The following is a 15,292-nucleotide window of genomic DNA, read 5'->3' as shown; positions in this document are numbered from 1 at the left end:
GTTCAGAAAGCGAAACCGTTCCTGGGTGGTGCAGCCCAGGAAAGAGGCGTTATTCCGCCATCCGGAAATATGTGTTCCATTTTTGTGCTTTACAGGAGCACCGTATGAAAGTTTTAAATAAATCATATGAATAAATGGGTATTTTATGGGTTTGTCCAGAAGGTTTGGCCCAGCCTCACTTTGTGAGGCAAGCAAGCGGCTTTCTTCTAAAGACCAATTTTGGGATCTTCTATAATAAGCATCACCAAATGCAACAATACAATACACCTCACACACATGAGACTGCTCTCCTCTAACATGGACAGATCTATGGTAGCCACAGTGGCAAAGACGAACTTCAGGTGGCGCTTTAAGTTGAACTCTACATGATCTCAAAGCCCAGCTATGATGTTCTGTTGCCACAAAACAAATAGCTGCTCCTCCAGCTGGGATCATGAGAGCAGGAAGTCTGCAGACAATGGGCTTTCTGTGCACTTCTGGCCTTCCACAGTCCTCACAGTTTTGGCTCGGGGCAATGGCCCAGCGATAGCAGGGGATTTAGTAGTCAACAAGTTGTCCCTACTGAGCACGCGGAAACCCACCATGAAGCCCCTTTAAAGATTCAACTGGAGAGAAGTAAAATAAACAAATTGTCGCAGTCTAATGCTCGCGCTTGCTACTGCATTAACAATGAGAACCAAATAATTTGGCTTATTGCGACTGAAAGTGCTGTTTTTTCTCTACTCTCAACAACTGAAACGGGGATACACAGGTTTTATTAAACATGGATGTAAATTCACTTTGAGGCCATTCACCGATCACAAAACTGAAGAGACTGAGACACGCCTCCCCTACAGCACGGCGTGTCAGTGCTAGAGGGGTTCGAAGCATTGTTAAAAGGCATACATTAAACATGAGTCTTCATGTTTTACATGGATAGTGAAACAAGGCAGCATCCAAGGAAATGTTTTTATATTTTAGGTGGCCGACGCGAGTACCTTGATCCTCCCTGACATTTATAGTCTAACTAAAGCCACTACTGTGCGACTCAAGCCGTTCTCTACCCAAACTTCACATTTTCTAAAAACCCACCGAATTAAGAACCAAGTGAACTGTTATATGTACCGATGAACGCCAACAAAAAATGTAGTGTGCATCCTCGCTAGTTTTAGAGGATAGGAATATGTTATTATGTTTTGTTCAAAAACTCTAAAATTCACTTTTGTAATAATGATTTTAGGAGGGATGGTTACAACATATCAAACTGGCAACAAATATTACTAAACTGATTCATAGATACATTTCACGTGGGCATAGCCATTTGACATGAGCGCTCACCTCTCCTTTCGACTGTAGCTTATCCTCGTCCAGCTTGAAGGATGTCCCAATTCTTCTCCGTACAATGGGCAGATCCTCTCCAGGGTCCAAGGGATATTCTTTAGGTAGCTTCCCCGTGAGTTCCTACAGACACAACCAGTAGTTAATGTAACTGGGCAAGCGAGGGCTGTGTGGGTGAAGGAGTAAACGCGCGGCTAGGGATGGGCATGTGGCACAACGGGAAGGAAAGCACAGTATCACGCCATGCCCAGGAAGCTCTGCTCATTAGACAGCAGTGTACCAGTATAGATTAGGCACATGGAAGCTGCACACAGACAGTCTATAGGTGTGTGTGTATGTGCATATTTAAGGTCACTTGTTGAGCTTTGCATTTTACATACTTGCAAATGACGGACAAGGGCCTTGTGTATCTCAAGCTCGGAGAAACAGGCAGACTTTTTCCATCGCTTCAATCACATGCAGCAAAAAGTTACCCTTCGTGCACACTGGCCTGGAGGCACCAGTAATAATAATAACAACATTCCCAGCTCAACAGCCTTGCATGAATATGAACTACTCTCAGCTGTCTTTGGAAATGAATAATACCGTAGAAGGTACACACTCCTGATAACAAAGATCTGGAGGAAGGAAATGTTGAGTTTATGCTCTGAACTGCAGAAAGTTGGGATGCTGTTTTCAGCTTGAATCACGTGCAGTATGAAAGGATACCAACTTATATCCTTTAAATGTCACGTGATTGTTAAAAGTTGCTAATATTATTAAACAAGCACAACCACTTAGGAAATATGCTTGAATATCCTGCAAATAATGAATAACCAAACACAGTGATGTGTTGCTTATGGATTGGTCAACTAGTACTAGTTAGCTCCCGAGTGCCTCCTTGTTCGTTCCACACTGCATGAGTGAAAACATAAGTGAGGGTTTCACGTGGTAAAAGTTAACAAATAACTTAGAGGCTAATAATTGATATCTGTCACAAATGACTTTCAGGAGCTCAGCCACTGGGTCCTGAAACTACTCTTAATCTATTTGGTGAAGGAAATATTACAGAAAGTGGCCCATATCTTATACAACTAGATCTCATTCCTTGAACTTGCATCTCTTTGTGTAAAGTTTAGTAACTTTTACATACACATTGCTGGAGGCAGCAGAGGCAGCACAGTTCACCAGGTGCATCCAATATAAGTGTTCTTCTAACACTGAACCTAATATTTTTTGTGTCTCTATAAAAATGATAACATCAGAGTCTACAGCACTTGGTGCCATTAGCACAAAGCGAAGTAAATTGTTCAAACACTTCACTGTCAAGGGACTCTTCTTCACGTTATGGCCATCAAAGACCCGAAGATACGCTAATTGTCACTTTCAAATGGCTACTGGCATGGGTGTTAATTATTCCCTTTTCGGCAAGATTTGGAATGGTACCCAGTTACCAGGGATGAAGGGAGGATGGGATTTACAGTGTAAGTGTAGGCATTGCTTCCAAAGCTCATTCTTTCCCAGGAGTCCCCTAGGATGCTAGGAAGTGACACATCGAGAGCATGCGCAGTGACACACCGAGAGCATGCGCAGTGACACACCGAGAGCATGCGCAGTAACACACCGAGAGCATGCGCAGTGAAGAAAGGTCAGTTTCCTACCGCTTCCCGCACGCACAGCTTCTTCAGCTCCTCCAGCCGCTGGCGCAGCGTCTCCTCCAGAGCATCCTGCCGGGCGCGCAGGGCGGCCAGCAGGTCCTTCTTGGCCGACTGAGAACTATCCGACTCTTGAGAACCTGTCAACAAAGAAGGAGTTCATGGGCCAGCTGACAACCATACCCACATCTGGAGCATTCACAAATGTTCATTCACATCTCAACTTCCGTAATGGATTACAGATGCGGCAGCAGGGCGGGCCTTACACAAACTCTCGCATGACAGGTTTTAAGCTGGACCCACACGAGGCACCTGGACATCGGCTCACATGACAGTGGTCATGCTCTCCGGTTTCATGCATGAGAACAAACTGGGCGTTCAGTCGTCATTCATGACCCTCTAAAAATCATTCAGTATAGTGCAAAACCAGAAGCAGTTCAGGTTAAAGGATATGCTTTATAAATGCATTAAAGTCTTTTTTTTTTACCAAAATATGATCATTTTACTGTCATTTCCTTTTTACTTCTGTTCCACCGACCCTGGAACTCTCAAGACAATCACCCACCCAAAAAAATAAAAGTTCAAATGCATTCCTCTCTCCTGTCTGAAACCGGATTTGCTCTTCTTATGGAAAATCCTTAGGAATCATTAAAAGTATTTGATTTTTTTTTTAATACGGTTTACAAAAGGCAGGGCTCTCCTGGCGCAGCAGCAAGAGCGCATACTTCCTCCTGAGAAGGTGTTTGTTTGTGTGCCTGGTCTGAGGCTATTGTCCTTTGGTTTTATGTTTTGGTTGTAAATCAATTTCATTTTTTTTGTAAACTTAGATTCCGGTCTTCTAACCACATCCCACTTGGAAGAGCCTCACACTGATTTCATTAACCCTCTGCTATTCAATATATTTCTGCGAGAAACATCATGGCCCTGTTGCTACAAAAAACTTAACATCTAAATAATCGTTCCAAGTCCCAGCCAAAAACCAACACAGAAGTGAATAAAAGGCTGGTGAGTTCATTATTTGCTCCCTATAGTAGAAATACCCAAAAGCCAAAATATGCACACACACAAACTGCACATCACTTAATTAGAACTTTTTTAGAACGCGATTCTTGATTCAGATGAATGTAGTTGTATACTTAGGTGTCAAGCAGGCGCAGCCCTCTTTATTAGGCTATAAAGTGAAATGTTCCAGCTGATCGAAAATGGGTCGTAGGCTCTCTCGTGAATCAGCGGTGGGTGGTTTCATTTCAGGAAGTCAGTGGGGTCTGGAGAACAGCAGGGGGAGCCGGATATATTGCTCGTCTTGCCCCTAAAGCAGAGTGCTGGCAAGAAGGGGGGGGAACGTAGGCTCTCTCTCTACAGGAATCTGCAACACTTCTTTTATTAACTCCCCCCCCCTCACCCTCCCTAAGTCAGGAGGCCTTTTACAGATCGCCTGAAGTCAGCATAATTAGCCAGGCTCCATCAAGTGCTCGAGGTAGAAGCACTGATGAGCTGATGATCAATCACACAGCGGGCACAGTACAATCCTGGCCCAGGCTACACATTGAGAATCTTTTGGACTAATGTTTTCAGCTTTCCAAGCACGCTGCAAGGGTCTAAGTTGCCACGGGCTGATAAGGTGCAATCTGGGACTGCAACTGCCCTCATACCACAGCGCAGAATAGGTGCCAGCACACATGCAGAGTGGCACACTCCTGCCAGCGGGCAGCAGATTGGTTGGCAGGACATTTGCTCAGTGTACGACATTTTTGCGCATCATACATAATGTTCTGCCAACTATAATATGCCCCACAGTACAGCTGGCATAAAGTGTATGATGTTGGGATATCGTTCATTGGCAGCAGGGGCAGCACGAAATGAGTGTGTGTAGGAGGGTTATTCATCTATTCTGAAAAGGGGCCAGCATTAGCTGAAGAAACCTATGCACAGAATGAAAGGTGCCCCATCTGTGCCCAGACGTGGGTCCCGTGCTCTCCATGCCACTGGAGTCAAGCTATCCTGGCTGATGAGGGGTGAAACCCTGAAACCGGTCCTAGGATGCTCTGTTGCAGTTCGGGGAGCTCCTGGCCTGGCTGTTTGGTATGGACTGTTCCCATTGGGCACAGGGTCAAGACTGATATATTGTTGGGTTCAAACTGGAATGGCATGGTGAGCAAAAAAACAATGGATTTAGGCCCAGATCTCTGTACTGCGGGGAATGTCTGACATTATTCTGCCTTCTGTCCATCAATTGTTCTTTTTGCATTTGTCACCCCGAGTGGGACGGGTATGCCCAGACGCGAGTCCCGTGCTCTCCATGCCACTGGAGTCAAGCTATAGTGGCTGATGAGGACTGAAACCCGGAAACGGGTCCTAGGATGCTTGTTTCCAGTCCTGGGAGGACCTGGCGTGGCAGTTCAGGCTGGACTGTTCCCATTGGGCGCAGGGTCAAGACTGATTTGCATATGGCTGGGTCCAAACTGGAATGGCATGGTGAGCAAAAAAACAATGGATTTAGGCCCAGATCTCTGTACTTGGGTGAATGTATGACATTGTTCTGCATTCTGTCCATCAATTGTTCTTTTTGCTTGTGTGTCTTCCAGTATCACATATGGCACCACTGTCACAGCAACAGCTGATGCTCAGAGAGCTCAGGAGCCCAGCATCACTGCTCTCGCGTGGCACGGATGCTTTTGGCTGGCGAAAAATCGTACTGTTTTGTCCTGTGCGGGTTCCAAACAGCAGGTTCCTCAGATAGATGCATCCTTACAGACCACGGCTCACCTGAAGGGCTGAGGTTTAAAGCAAGATCAGGAAGGCATCGCCCTGGAGACTGATCACAACTAAACTGCTAGCAGGGAGGCCCCCTTGTCCATCGAGTCCCCTTGTGAAGCTCCCTACCTCTATGGGAAAAGCATGTTCATTCTGGGACAAAGAGCTCTGTGAAGCAGGTCCTCTGTGAGCGGAGCTAAAATACCACAAAAGAGCGCGAGAGGTCTTTCGAGTGGCCTTTGGGCCACAGCACCAGCTCGGCTCCCCCTGGAGCTATGGGTCTCCTCCTTGTAGAGAAGGGGGCAGGGCGCGCAGCTGAACGCGCCCCCAGTGAAGACCCGCTCTTCCTCCATGGCTGCCCCGCGCGCCCCCAGCAGCTGGTTCTGATCCCCAGAAGCCCCCGAGCCCCTGCTCCGCCGCAGACCCTCCACTGCGGCGCGCGGCCTTTCCCAGGGACGGAAAGGTGAATGAGCCCGCGCCAGTTCTCATGCTTACAAGGTTTCACATTTGTGTGAGATATTCCCGGGTGAACACCACGAGGCCTAATGTCAGCACATGCGTGGGAACCGCGTTTAAATATCCGACGTATTCACCACGTCAACATATGGCACATGCATAACTCACGGAGATTCTGGAGCGGAAGCCAAGAGTCCACGCCCTTTGTTTACGGCAGATTTGCGCACTTTGCTAAGACATGCTGCATTACTTGTGCTCACTTCCATGGCTCTGGGGTTAAAGAGCGGGCCCGCACCCCCTGCTGCAGAGGATCACACGTGCATGCCAGAGAGCCACCCTGCCTCGGAAGCCGTCCGGTGCCAGGAGCCGTCCAGGCCGTGCACTCACCGCCACACCGCTCTGCAAGGTGTGCAGAAAGATCGCAGGCCTGGTTTCCGCGGATACTTTGCAATCTCGCGACTCCACATGTGACGCCTTTTCTTTCTTGGCGTTCGTGGGCAGACAGAAATGACCAGCATTACAATAGGTGATAAAGATAACTACACTCACGGATTTGAATATTCAGACATTGCTTTACTTTGTAAAAAGAAAATGACTTTATGGATTAGTTAGTATAATAGTGCACTTAAAACTATGACCTTCAACGAAAACCTGAAGGTCTTAGAACCTTACAGGTCAGAAATCGAACCCTAAAGGTTATTATTGCTCGCTCACAGTTGGCGCTAGAACCAATTTAACAGTAAGCTCCGTGGCATATTATATTTGATTTTGATAGTCCCTATCCATTTGTCTGTCCTTTTCTTTAAAAAAAAGTTCTCTTTTTTCTTCAGGTAACAACGTACTAACACATTACATACAAAAACAAACTAGCTTTCGCAACATAGATCAATCAGTGCATAACGTTAAATCAGGCTGATTGACAATCAACTGTTTTAGTGGGAGGGGCAAGAACATAGGTCAGTGGACCTACATCTCCCGGTCTTTGTTCAGACAATCAATCGATACCATCTCTTTCCTCCATCCCTCCACTCGCCTTTCTCTGTTAGACTCCACCCACAGCCCCAAGTTCGTTCACAGGAATGAACATCGTGAATGCACAGGAGCAGCATCAAAGTAAATTACATGAACTTCCGGGTCGACGAAGCAGAGCACATTATGAATGAAACGAAAGTAATGCTGGAAACGTCCTCATTGTAAACAGGAATAGATGGTTCACAATGAAACACGACTGGTAATAAAGACTTCTGCTGTCTGCACAGGCAAGGGCCAGGTTAGCTTTAAAGACTTTCTGGCTTAAATTCCCTGTCTCCACATTAATTACATCTGCCCTGGGATTGGCAGCCTCCTCCTAATGCGCCTCGTCATCATTCTGTAAGAGCTTTGCACTTAAAGCCTGGCTCGGCTGCTGCTCTGTGGCATGTGGTGTTGTTGTTTCTAATCCTGGCTTCTTCCTTCGCCCCTTGTCGGCCAAGACAAGCAAGAGCTTTGCTAATGTAACTCTCCTGCGAGCAACTTACAGGAAATGCTGCCCTGGCCATTTCAGCATTCCTTCTCTTCCAGGACGGTATTGCACGCGAACACCGACTTTGAGCTATCAGGTGTAGTTCTACTTACAAGGGTCTTGCCAGTGCTCAACACCGGCAGTTCTTAAAAGCAGTTCCCAAGACGGGTCCCTATCTGGCTCTCCATTTCCGGCAGTACCACTGCTCAAAGACTTTGGTGTAACCTCAAAGAGACTCGTTTTAGTTCTTTTACAGTCTCATCATTTAAGAACTGAAGCATTTTCAATAATATGTACAACAAAGCCATAGTCCTTGCTTATTTATTATTTACAACTAACAACTACTGACAAAGCCAATAGCTCTGGCTTGTTGTAGGTATAGTGTTACTTGTATTATATATCTGGATGCAATGACAGAAGCAGAAAAATACTAGTGGGGCGGCACACTATACTAAGCACAGATTTTTAGCGTGCGTGTTTTTAAGCCACGCCCTAAATTACACCCCTTTGAGAGACCACCCAGTTGTTTCATCCCACTTAAAGCCCTGTTTACAAAACAAATGTATGAAGAGAAGTATGCAGTCAGGGTAAGAGACTGGTAAGCATGCCTTATTTGAAAGACGTTTAATCCGCAGAGGTGTGCACTGCTGCGGGCATTCACTGTGTTCACCAAGGAATCAGCAATTGGTTTAATCAGTTGTGCTACACAGAATGCGCACAGCGATCTGCTACCTTTGCTAGTGGTGTAGCCGTTCACGTTCACTTGTTCCCTTACGCTGATGAAAAAGAAACATTTCACACTATTACCTGCACACCGTTCCACTCCAGCCCATGTCCAATGGTTTTAATGAAATATATGTTTCAAGAAGACCCCTTGCCAGAGAGACGGGTGTACGGGGAACAGGGAGCCTAATTGGGAGGTCCAAAAGTCTGTGCTCCCGAACAGAATCAAAATTCCAACATGCACCCAGACTACAGGGGTTCCTTTCAAACCCCAAAGGTGACACTCACTTGCCACAGGTTTTTATCCCTGCAAGGACGGTCCCCTCATTAAAGTATAGTGTAGTATCCCCCCTACTAGTTTTAATTCTTTATTTCACACCCCACCACTTCATGTCACAAACCACCTCACCCACACTCATCATACTGCAGCCTCTTAAAAGATCTCCCCCAAAGTGACCCATCAGGGAACCCGAAGAGCATTGCAGCGCCGGCCCGACGAGGAGCACCGCACTCTGATGAAGCATGACATCCTCTAGGGGATGTGTGAGGGCACCATAAACAGTCCAGCTGACTGTCCCCGACCCAGGCACTCTCCATCTTTTGAGAGACCGTGCCTTCTTCTCTATCCTTCACAGGAACATTAGCCCCTTGTTGACATTTTAATGAAATATAGCCACGAGGACCCCAGTGATAGCATCCTATGGCTTCGGCTGCTTCACACGCAGTTGGTTCTCCCCCTCAGTACGACCTGATTGTGGCAGATGAGACTTACACCAGAGCAGACATCCAACATGCACTTAGAGGTCCATCTCTCAGAAATGTATGTTTACCCCTAGAACTCACCTAAATCAGATCTCACAGACTTACATATTGCCACACCCTAGTTCAGGTTTTCACATGAAACCTTGAAAAATCAACCTTGAGCTACGAAGAAGTGGAACAGATTAACTGACCTCTCACAGAATACTCCCTACCCTAACCTAGAGCAAGCATTCCACAAGCCACGTCTCCCATCAACACACAGCACAACCTAAAGACCACATATGTCTTACAGACTATGACACATTCATAACTCATTTCTAGTCAGCTATCAATAAGGAGGTCACAATACACAGCCTCGAAAGGGACAGTGACCCACTTCATCAACACAATGAAATTAATGGGCAGAAATGCCACACTCTCCGTCATCCAGGTATACAGACCGGTCCATTAAAATTCTGTCCCATAAAGTTGATGTTCAACAAAGAACCAGTAAAAAAATAAACTGACAGGAAATACATTTGGACATGTATGGATGGGGAAAGAGATCAGATTGATTGAGCTCCAGGTGAAAAATAAACTTCTCGATTGTGCTTTGGTCATCACTTAAAGTACAATCATCTGTCACTGAAAGTACCGTTCAGCCCCACAAACCCATCCATGTGCAGAGGTCAGATTTCCCTGGTACCACATGCTCTTCTTTCCTCTTGGTCGTGTACGGCATAGAAAGAACACAGTAACTACTATAACAACTCATCAACCCTTTCCATTAGCCGTAACACTGTACTGAAGTGGAAATCATGTCCTGCACCCACCTCGTGGATGAATTCCGATTCATGGTGGACAGAGGCGGGGCAGCCGCACTACTTCATCTTGGACGCCAGAGCACAGCTGGTGCCAGGACTGCATAGATGGCACATGTTGGCATGAAGTTCATGGCTGCAAGGTCTCTTAGGACTTGGCCCAGATCTCTGTACTGGGGAGAATGTATGACATTGTTCTGCATTCTGTCCATCAACTGTTGTTTTTGCATTTGTTACCCCTAGTGGGACGGGTATGCTCAGACGTGAGTCCCGTGCTCTCCACGCCACTGGAGTCAAGCTATCCTGGCTGAAGACGGCTGATAGCCAGAAACCGTTGATGCTTGATTCCGGTCCAGGGAAGACATGGCTTGGCAGTTCGGGCTGGACTGTTCACATGAGGCACAGGGTCAGGGCGGATTTGCATATGGCCATGTCTGAACTGGGGTGGTATGGTGAGCAAAAAAACTATGGATTTTGGCCCAGATCTCTGTACTGGGGAGAATGTGTGACATTGTTCTGCATTCTGTCCATCAACTGTTGTTTGACCATGTTGACGGACATTTATTTTATTATATGTACGAGTTCTATATAGCGTGTCGTTTGTTCAGACTTGTGGACACAATCTTGATTATATGATGTTACTTCCAGCAGTACTCCAGCTACGCCCATCGTATGCTTTAAATTGCTAACAACCGGCCCGTCTGCTTGCATAAAAGTGAATGCGATGGCAGCCTACATGTAAATGGGGCAAAATAACATTTTGTGGAGAGGGAATACCATTTATGAAGAAGTCTTTTTAGGTATGTGCACATAACCTCTGTAAAATTATGCTCTTTTATAAATACATAGACCATTAATAAACCAGATCTGAACTTCAAGTACTATACCCAAAAGTAGAAATGTTAGGTCTCGCATCGATGCAAGCGTATTTTTGATTGTTGACATCTAGGTGAACGGCCCCTGCAATCTTTTGTACCAGATAAGATGGTATTATAACTAAAACAGACAGGATGCAAACCAAAAAAAGAACACACACACACACAGGTAAAACAAACATCATGACTTCTTGCAGGTCTGACTAACGCACAGGATATCCTTTTTGAGAAAGTCAAGCGGCTGTTCATCTCTTTCCCAAGCGCCTTGGGAACCGCGTCCAGGACAGGCACACACACAGGTATCCTGGTTGCAAGTCAGCTGGCTTGAAAAAAAAAATAAACTCCATCTTGAAACTGCTCATCACACCGACGAAGATGACGCTTCAGAGGAAATCCCCACTAGAAGCGCCCATCCCTTTTTCGATGAGACACTCATGGGTCACTCACAGGACACCAGACAAACAGCCAACAGATTTTTCCTATTTGCGGTGATCCCTACATGAGCCCGTTGATTGACCTCACCGTTTAACAAGAGATGTGACGCTCAAGGATGCAACGAGCGATATACACGTAATGCAGATAATGTATTTACAAACATATATAATCAGGATGTTGCACATCACTTAAGGATTCAGTAGCCATTTACAAACTGCACTCTTGGTACCGTAATACAGTCAAAGGATTCTGGGGCGAGTCCCCTGTAGGATGTTATATGAGCTATAACATCAAAGGGGGGTGGTTCCCCTACAACCTAAGTCTAAAACCTATGAGGACCTCCAATCTTCACTCCCTCCGAGGCATTATAGAGGAAGTGGCATGGTTGAATTAGCAAATGGCCTCTCAGGCTCTGAAAAGTGGTTCTAGACCAGTGATAATCAAAGTACGGCCCGAGGGCGGTATGCGGCCTGCCTAACCTTTACATGGGACCCCTGGTTCACAGAAGCACTGGGCTGCTATTTCCTCGACTCCATTAAACTTCGAGCAAGCATTTCTTCAAATATTAATTGAAGTTAAAGAAAGGAAGTAACTAGGGTTTTACACACCACTTAACTTTAGGAACACCTTCATTTTTAAAGACATCTTGCAGCAAACATGTAAAATATGATCAAGTAAATTCAAAAAGTGTATTTCATTAATATGCAGAACTGTTTCACCTTAGTACATCCGATTATATCAGAGCATTGAGGAGTATTTCTTAAAAGTGATAGTTTTCAAATATGAATGTAGAAACATTCATGCTTCCCCCAAGGCCGGACTGGCAGTGTCGGGCAGCGGGCGTTTCCCTGGTGGGCTGCCAGAGTGGGGGCCGGTCTTGGGCCCCTCGGGGGCCATTTTTGTTACCCAGGGCATGCAATTTCGGCCCACGGTAAGAAAATCAGCCGAAACCAGCCCTTGCAAACAGCTCGGACGCACCCCCTCAGCCCCCCAGGGGGGCCGGTTGAGCAGTTTGCCAGGGCTGGTTTCGGGTCCCAGTCCGGCCCTGCTTTCCCCTACCAGATAACAATGCCAGTAGTGAAGTAAGAAGCAAGTCAGTTGTGTGCACCCTTTGGGCAGCCTGGGAAAATATATGCGAGTATCCATGCCATTGATCGCCTGCAAAATCCAGGACAGACCCAAGCAATATAGCAACTGATAATTATGGAATAGGAGTTACGCCGAAAACAAGGAACACTATGTAACCGGTATAGCATGATATTAACACTGATGCTTTTAAAAGGCGAGGACGAAATACTCGCACTTCGTGTACTAACACACTGTTTCTATCATTATTTGTTTAGTGATTAAAGTCTGTGCTAATCCAAAGCACACCAGACAACTCAAACAGGAACAAAACTTTCTGTTTCAGTAAGTGGCTGCCATATAATAGAGGAATAGAAAAAAATCTGCAGCTGCGCATTGGTCAATCAAATGCAGCATAAAACGTGGACTCTGCCAAAAACAACGAGCAAAACAGCAAGAGCCCAGCAGCGAGCACACTTTCAGCACAGGGTTCCGGTTTTTAACAGCATGTCTCTTGTGTAAGCTCCATTTTGTGTTGTGACTTTCGAACAGTGCCAAGCACACAGCGAGCAGCTCAGGCGAGGCAGACGCAAACCGGAAGTGGAGACGCATACCGGAAGTGAGAAACGCTTTGCCTTGCTGCTGTTCAGCTTTTTCTGGAAGGAAAATAGGTTAGTCCTCGTGCTTTAATTGGGCCGGTACTCACCAGTACTGAGTACCGGCACTTCTTAGATTTATAACTCTGAGTACCCGCACTTCTCTACTGCCGAGGAGAGTACCGGTACTCCTAAAAAGGTAGGCACATTGACTGTGAGTGCTGGTGAGCAGGAGTGGAACGTGTCTCTGCAGCCAAGGCACCGCTTCTGTGGCCCCAATCTGAGATCCAACTGAGCTATTAAGCAGGGCTCGTTTAAATAATGTCTGGGTGCTCACCATCACACTGTGTTTGACAGAGCAGGGTCCGTTCAGGCCCTGTGCTGTTAATCACATTCACACTATCCTGTGCATTTGTGCAAACACAGGAATCATGGCAGTCCCCTGGCAGTGGCACCCAGGCTACGGCCAGTTTGGCCCTGGTGGCAATTAAAACAGCCAGGGTAGGTGAAGAGTATAACATGGCTTTTATCATACCCGAGTCTTTTGTGCGTCTGCTTATGTTTGTGTGTTTGCTTGCATTTGTATGCTTGTTTTCGTAAGAAAAAAGTGAAAGAAAGAGAGAGAATCAAAACACTCTCAGGAGGTATTTTAAAGAAAATAGGTGGCACTTTCTGTGTACATGTCTGCTCAGCGACAAAGATTCATAAATAACATAGTAGGGAGGGTTGGTGGGTGGGCGAGTGAGTGAGTGGATGGATGAGTGAGCAAGGGTGGAATGGGTAGACGGATGATGGATGAGTAAAAGCATGGATGAGTGAAAGAGGGTGGATGTCTGGATAAAAGGGCGGATGATGGGTGGATAAGTGAAAGATTGGATGGATGAATGAAAGGGAGGGAGGCTCAATGAAAGGGTGGATGATGGATGAGTGAAAGGTGCGATTGAGTGAAAGGGTGGATGGAATGAAAGGGCGGCTGGAATAAAGGAGTGAAAGGATTGATGGATGAACGAATGGGTGGATAAACAGATGGATGAGTGAAAGGATGAATGGATAGGTTTGGAGATGGATAGGTTTGGATATGAAGCGTGAACAGACTGAATGGTGAAAAACTGAATGATGGATAAAAGACTGAATAGACAGCAGAATGTAAAGGTTAAATGGTGGACATTAGAAGGTAAATGATAAGATGAAAGGATGAATGGATAGATTGATGGAAGAGACAAGAGATGTCATCTGGGGAGGGTCATGAGGATTTGCTGTAATTGCTTTGTGCCATAAGAGCTTTGGTTCAAAGTGGTGGTATTTTCAGTTTCTTCCTACGGAGATGCTCAAAAATATATAGTATTGTGTAAAACAACAGCAATTAACAGTAAGGCATTAAGAAGGTGCGACTATTGCAAAAAAAAAGAAAATGTTAACATATCGCATTTCATTTTGTGTAATGAGTTAACCTGCTTTGTTTATATAAACAGATTTCATATGTGTTTTGGTATGTGCTGCAACTAACATAGAAGTTGTTAAATGTCATCATGTCTTGCCCATAGCCCCGCCCCCTCACTACACCTCTAGCTCATTTTAATGAGTACCTGCACTTATGTTTTCCCATTTAAAGCACTGGTTAGTCCCAAACCCTCCATCCCACTACAAAAGGTTGTGTTCTTTCTCTAGAGGGTCAGAGAAGGCAGAAAGGGGGCCAGTGTTTCTGCACTGCTTGCAGGGTTTTACACCTCACAGAAGAGATGATTACTAAATAACTGAAAGTTTGAGCTATTGGCGTTGCAAATAATAATGTAACACCAATTGTTCAAACTTTCAGTAATGGGAGACCGATTGCATTGTTATTGACCTCGAAGCACCATCATACTTTCGTCACTGCCCACAGTTAAACCCCACAGTACAGGTTAACAGAAAGTAGCGCTTGACGGGAACCCCGATCCCCAGAAGCAGTGCATAAGTGCCCATTACAGGCGGTAAAACCTCCTTTCTGTGACCAGCTGCAGAACTGGATCTCTTCCCATGAGTGCAGTGACAGCTGCAACATGGCGGTGCCTCAGAACCTTATTCATGCATTCTACAACCTCCATTTTCTTCCAGTTCAAAGAGACTTTTTGGAAAGGTGGCTTTTTATTAAAACATCAGCGGAAGATGGCTTGAGTTGTGCAGTAACCAGTAGCACTTTCCTGCGGTGGCCTGGGATGGTGCCTGGGCCTTTAGCAGCAGTACTGGGGAGGAAGGGACAGAGGGGGCTGCAGAAGATGACGCGTTTGTGGCATAGGTGGGCAACGGATGGCTCTTGTCAGAGGATCGCTAAAGCGTGGTGTAGAGTAAAAAAAACACAAATCTTTAAAGCTAAAAATCAAAAGTAGTGCCTATA

At 45.8% G+C, this 15,292-nt stretch overlaps 1 protein-coding gene across 7 annotated transcripts in view; it reads right to left on the bottom strand.

Moving 5' to 3' along the window:
* The window catches only part of FRMD4A (FERM domain containing 4A), an 853,273-nt gene that overhangs the window by 67,926 nt on the left and 770,055 nt on the right, over positions 1 to 15,292 (bottom strand). For all 7 annotated transcript variants that reach the window (XM_078674208.1, XM_078674207.1, XM_078674206.1 and 4 more), the window contains exons 15-16: positions 2,958 to 3,091; positions 1,318 to 1,440 (exon numbers count right to left, since the gene is read on the bottom strand). In XM_078674208.1, the coding sequence (XP_078530334.1) occupies positions 1,318 to 1,440; positions 2,958 to 3,091 (257 nt within the window). The remainder of the gene's footprint in view (positions 1 to 1,317; positions 1,441 to 2,957; positions 3,092 to 15,292) is intronic.

This window comes from Lissotriton helveticus, chromosome 1_1, assembly GCF_964261635.1.
Source record: "Lissotriton helveticus chromosome 1_1, aLisHel1.1, whole genome shotgun sequence".
NCBI classification, from domain to species: domain Eukaryota; kingdom Metazoa; phylum Chordata; class Amphibia; order Caudata; family Salamandridae; genus Lissotriton; species Lissotriton helveticus.
Note: the sequence above shows the minus strand (reverse complement) of the source record. Positions and strands in the feature narration are given on the sequence as shown.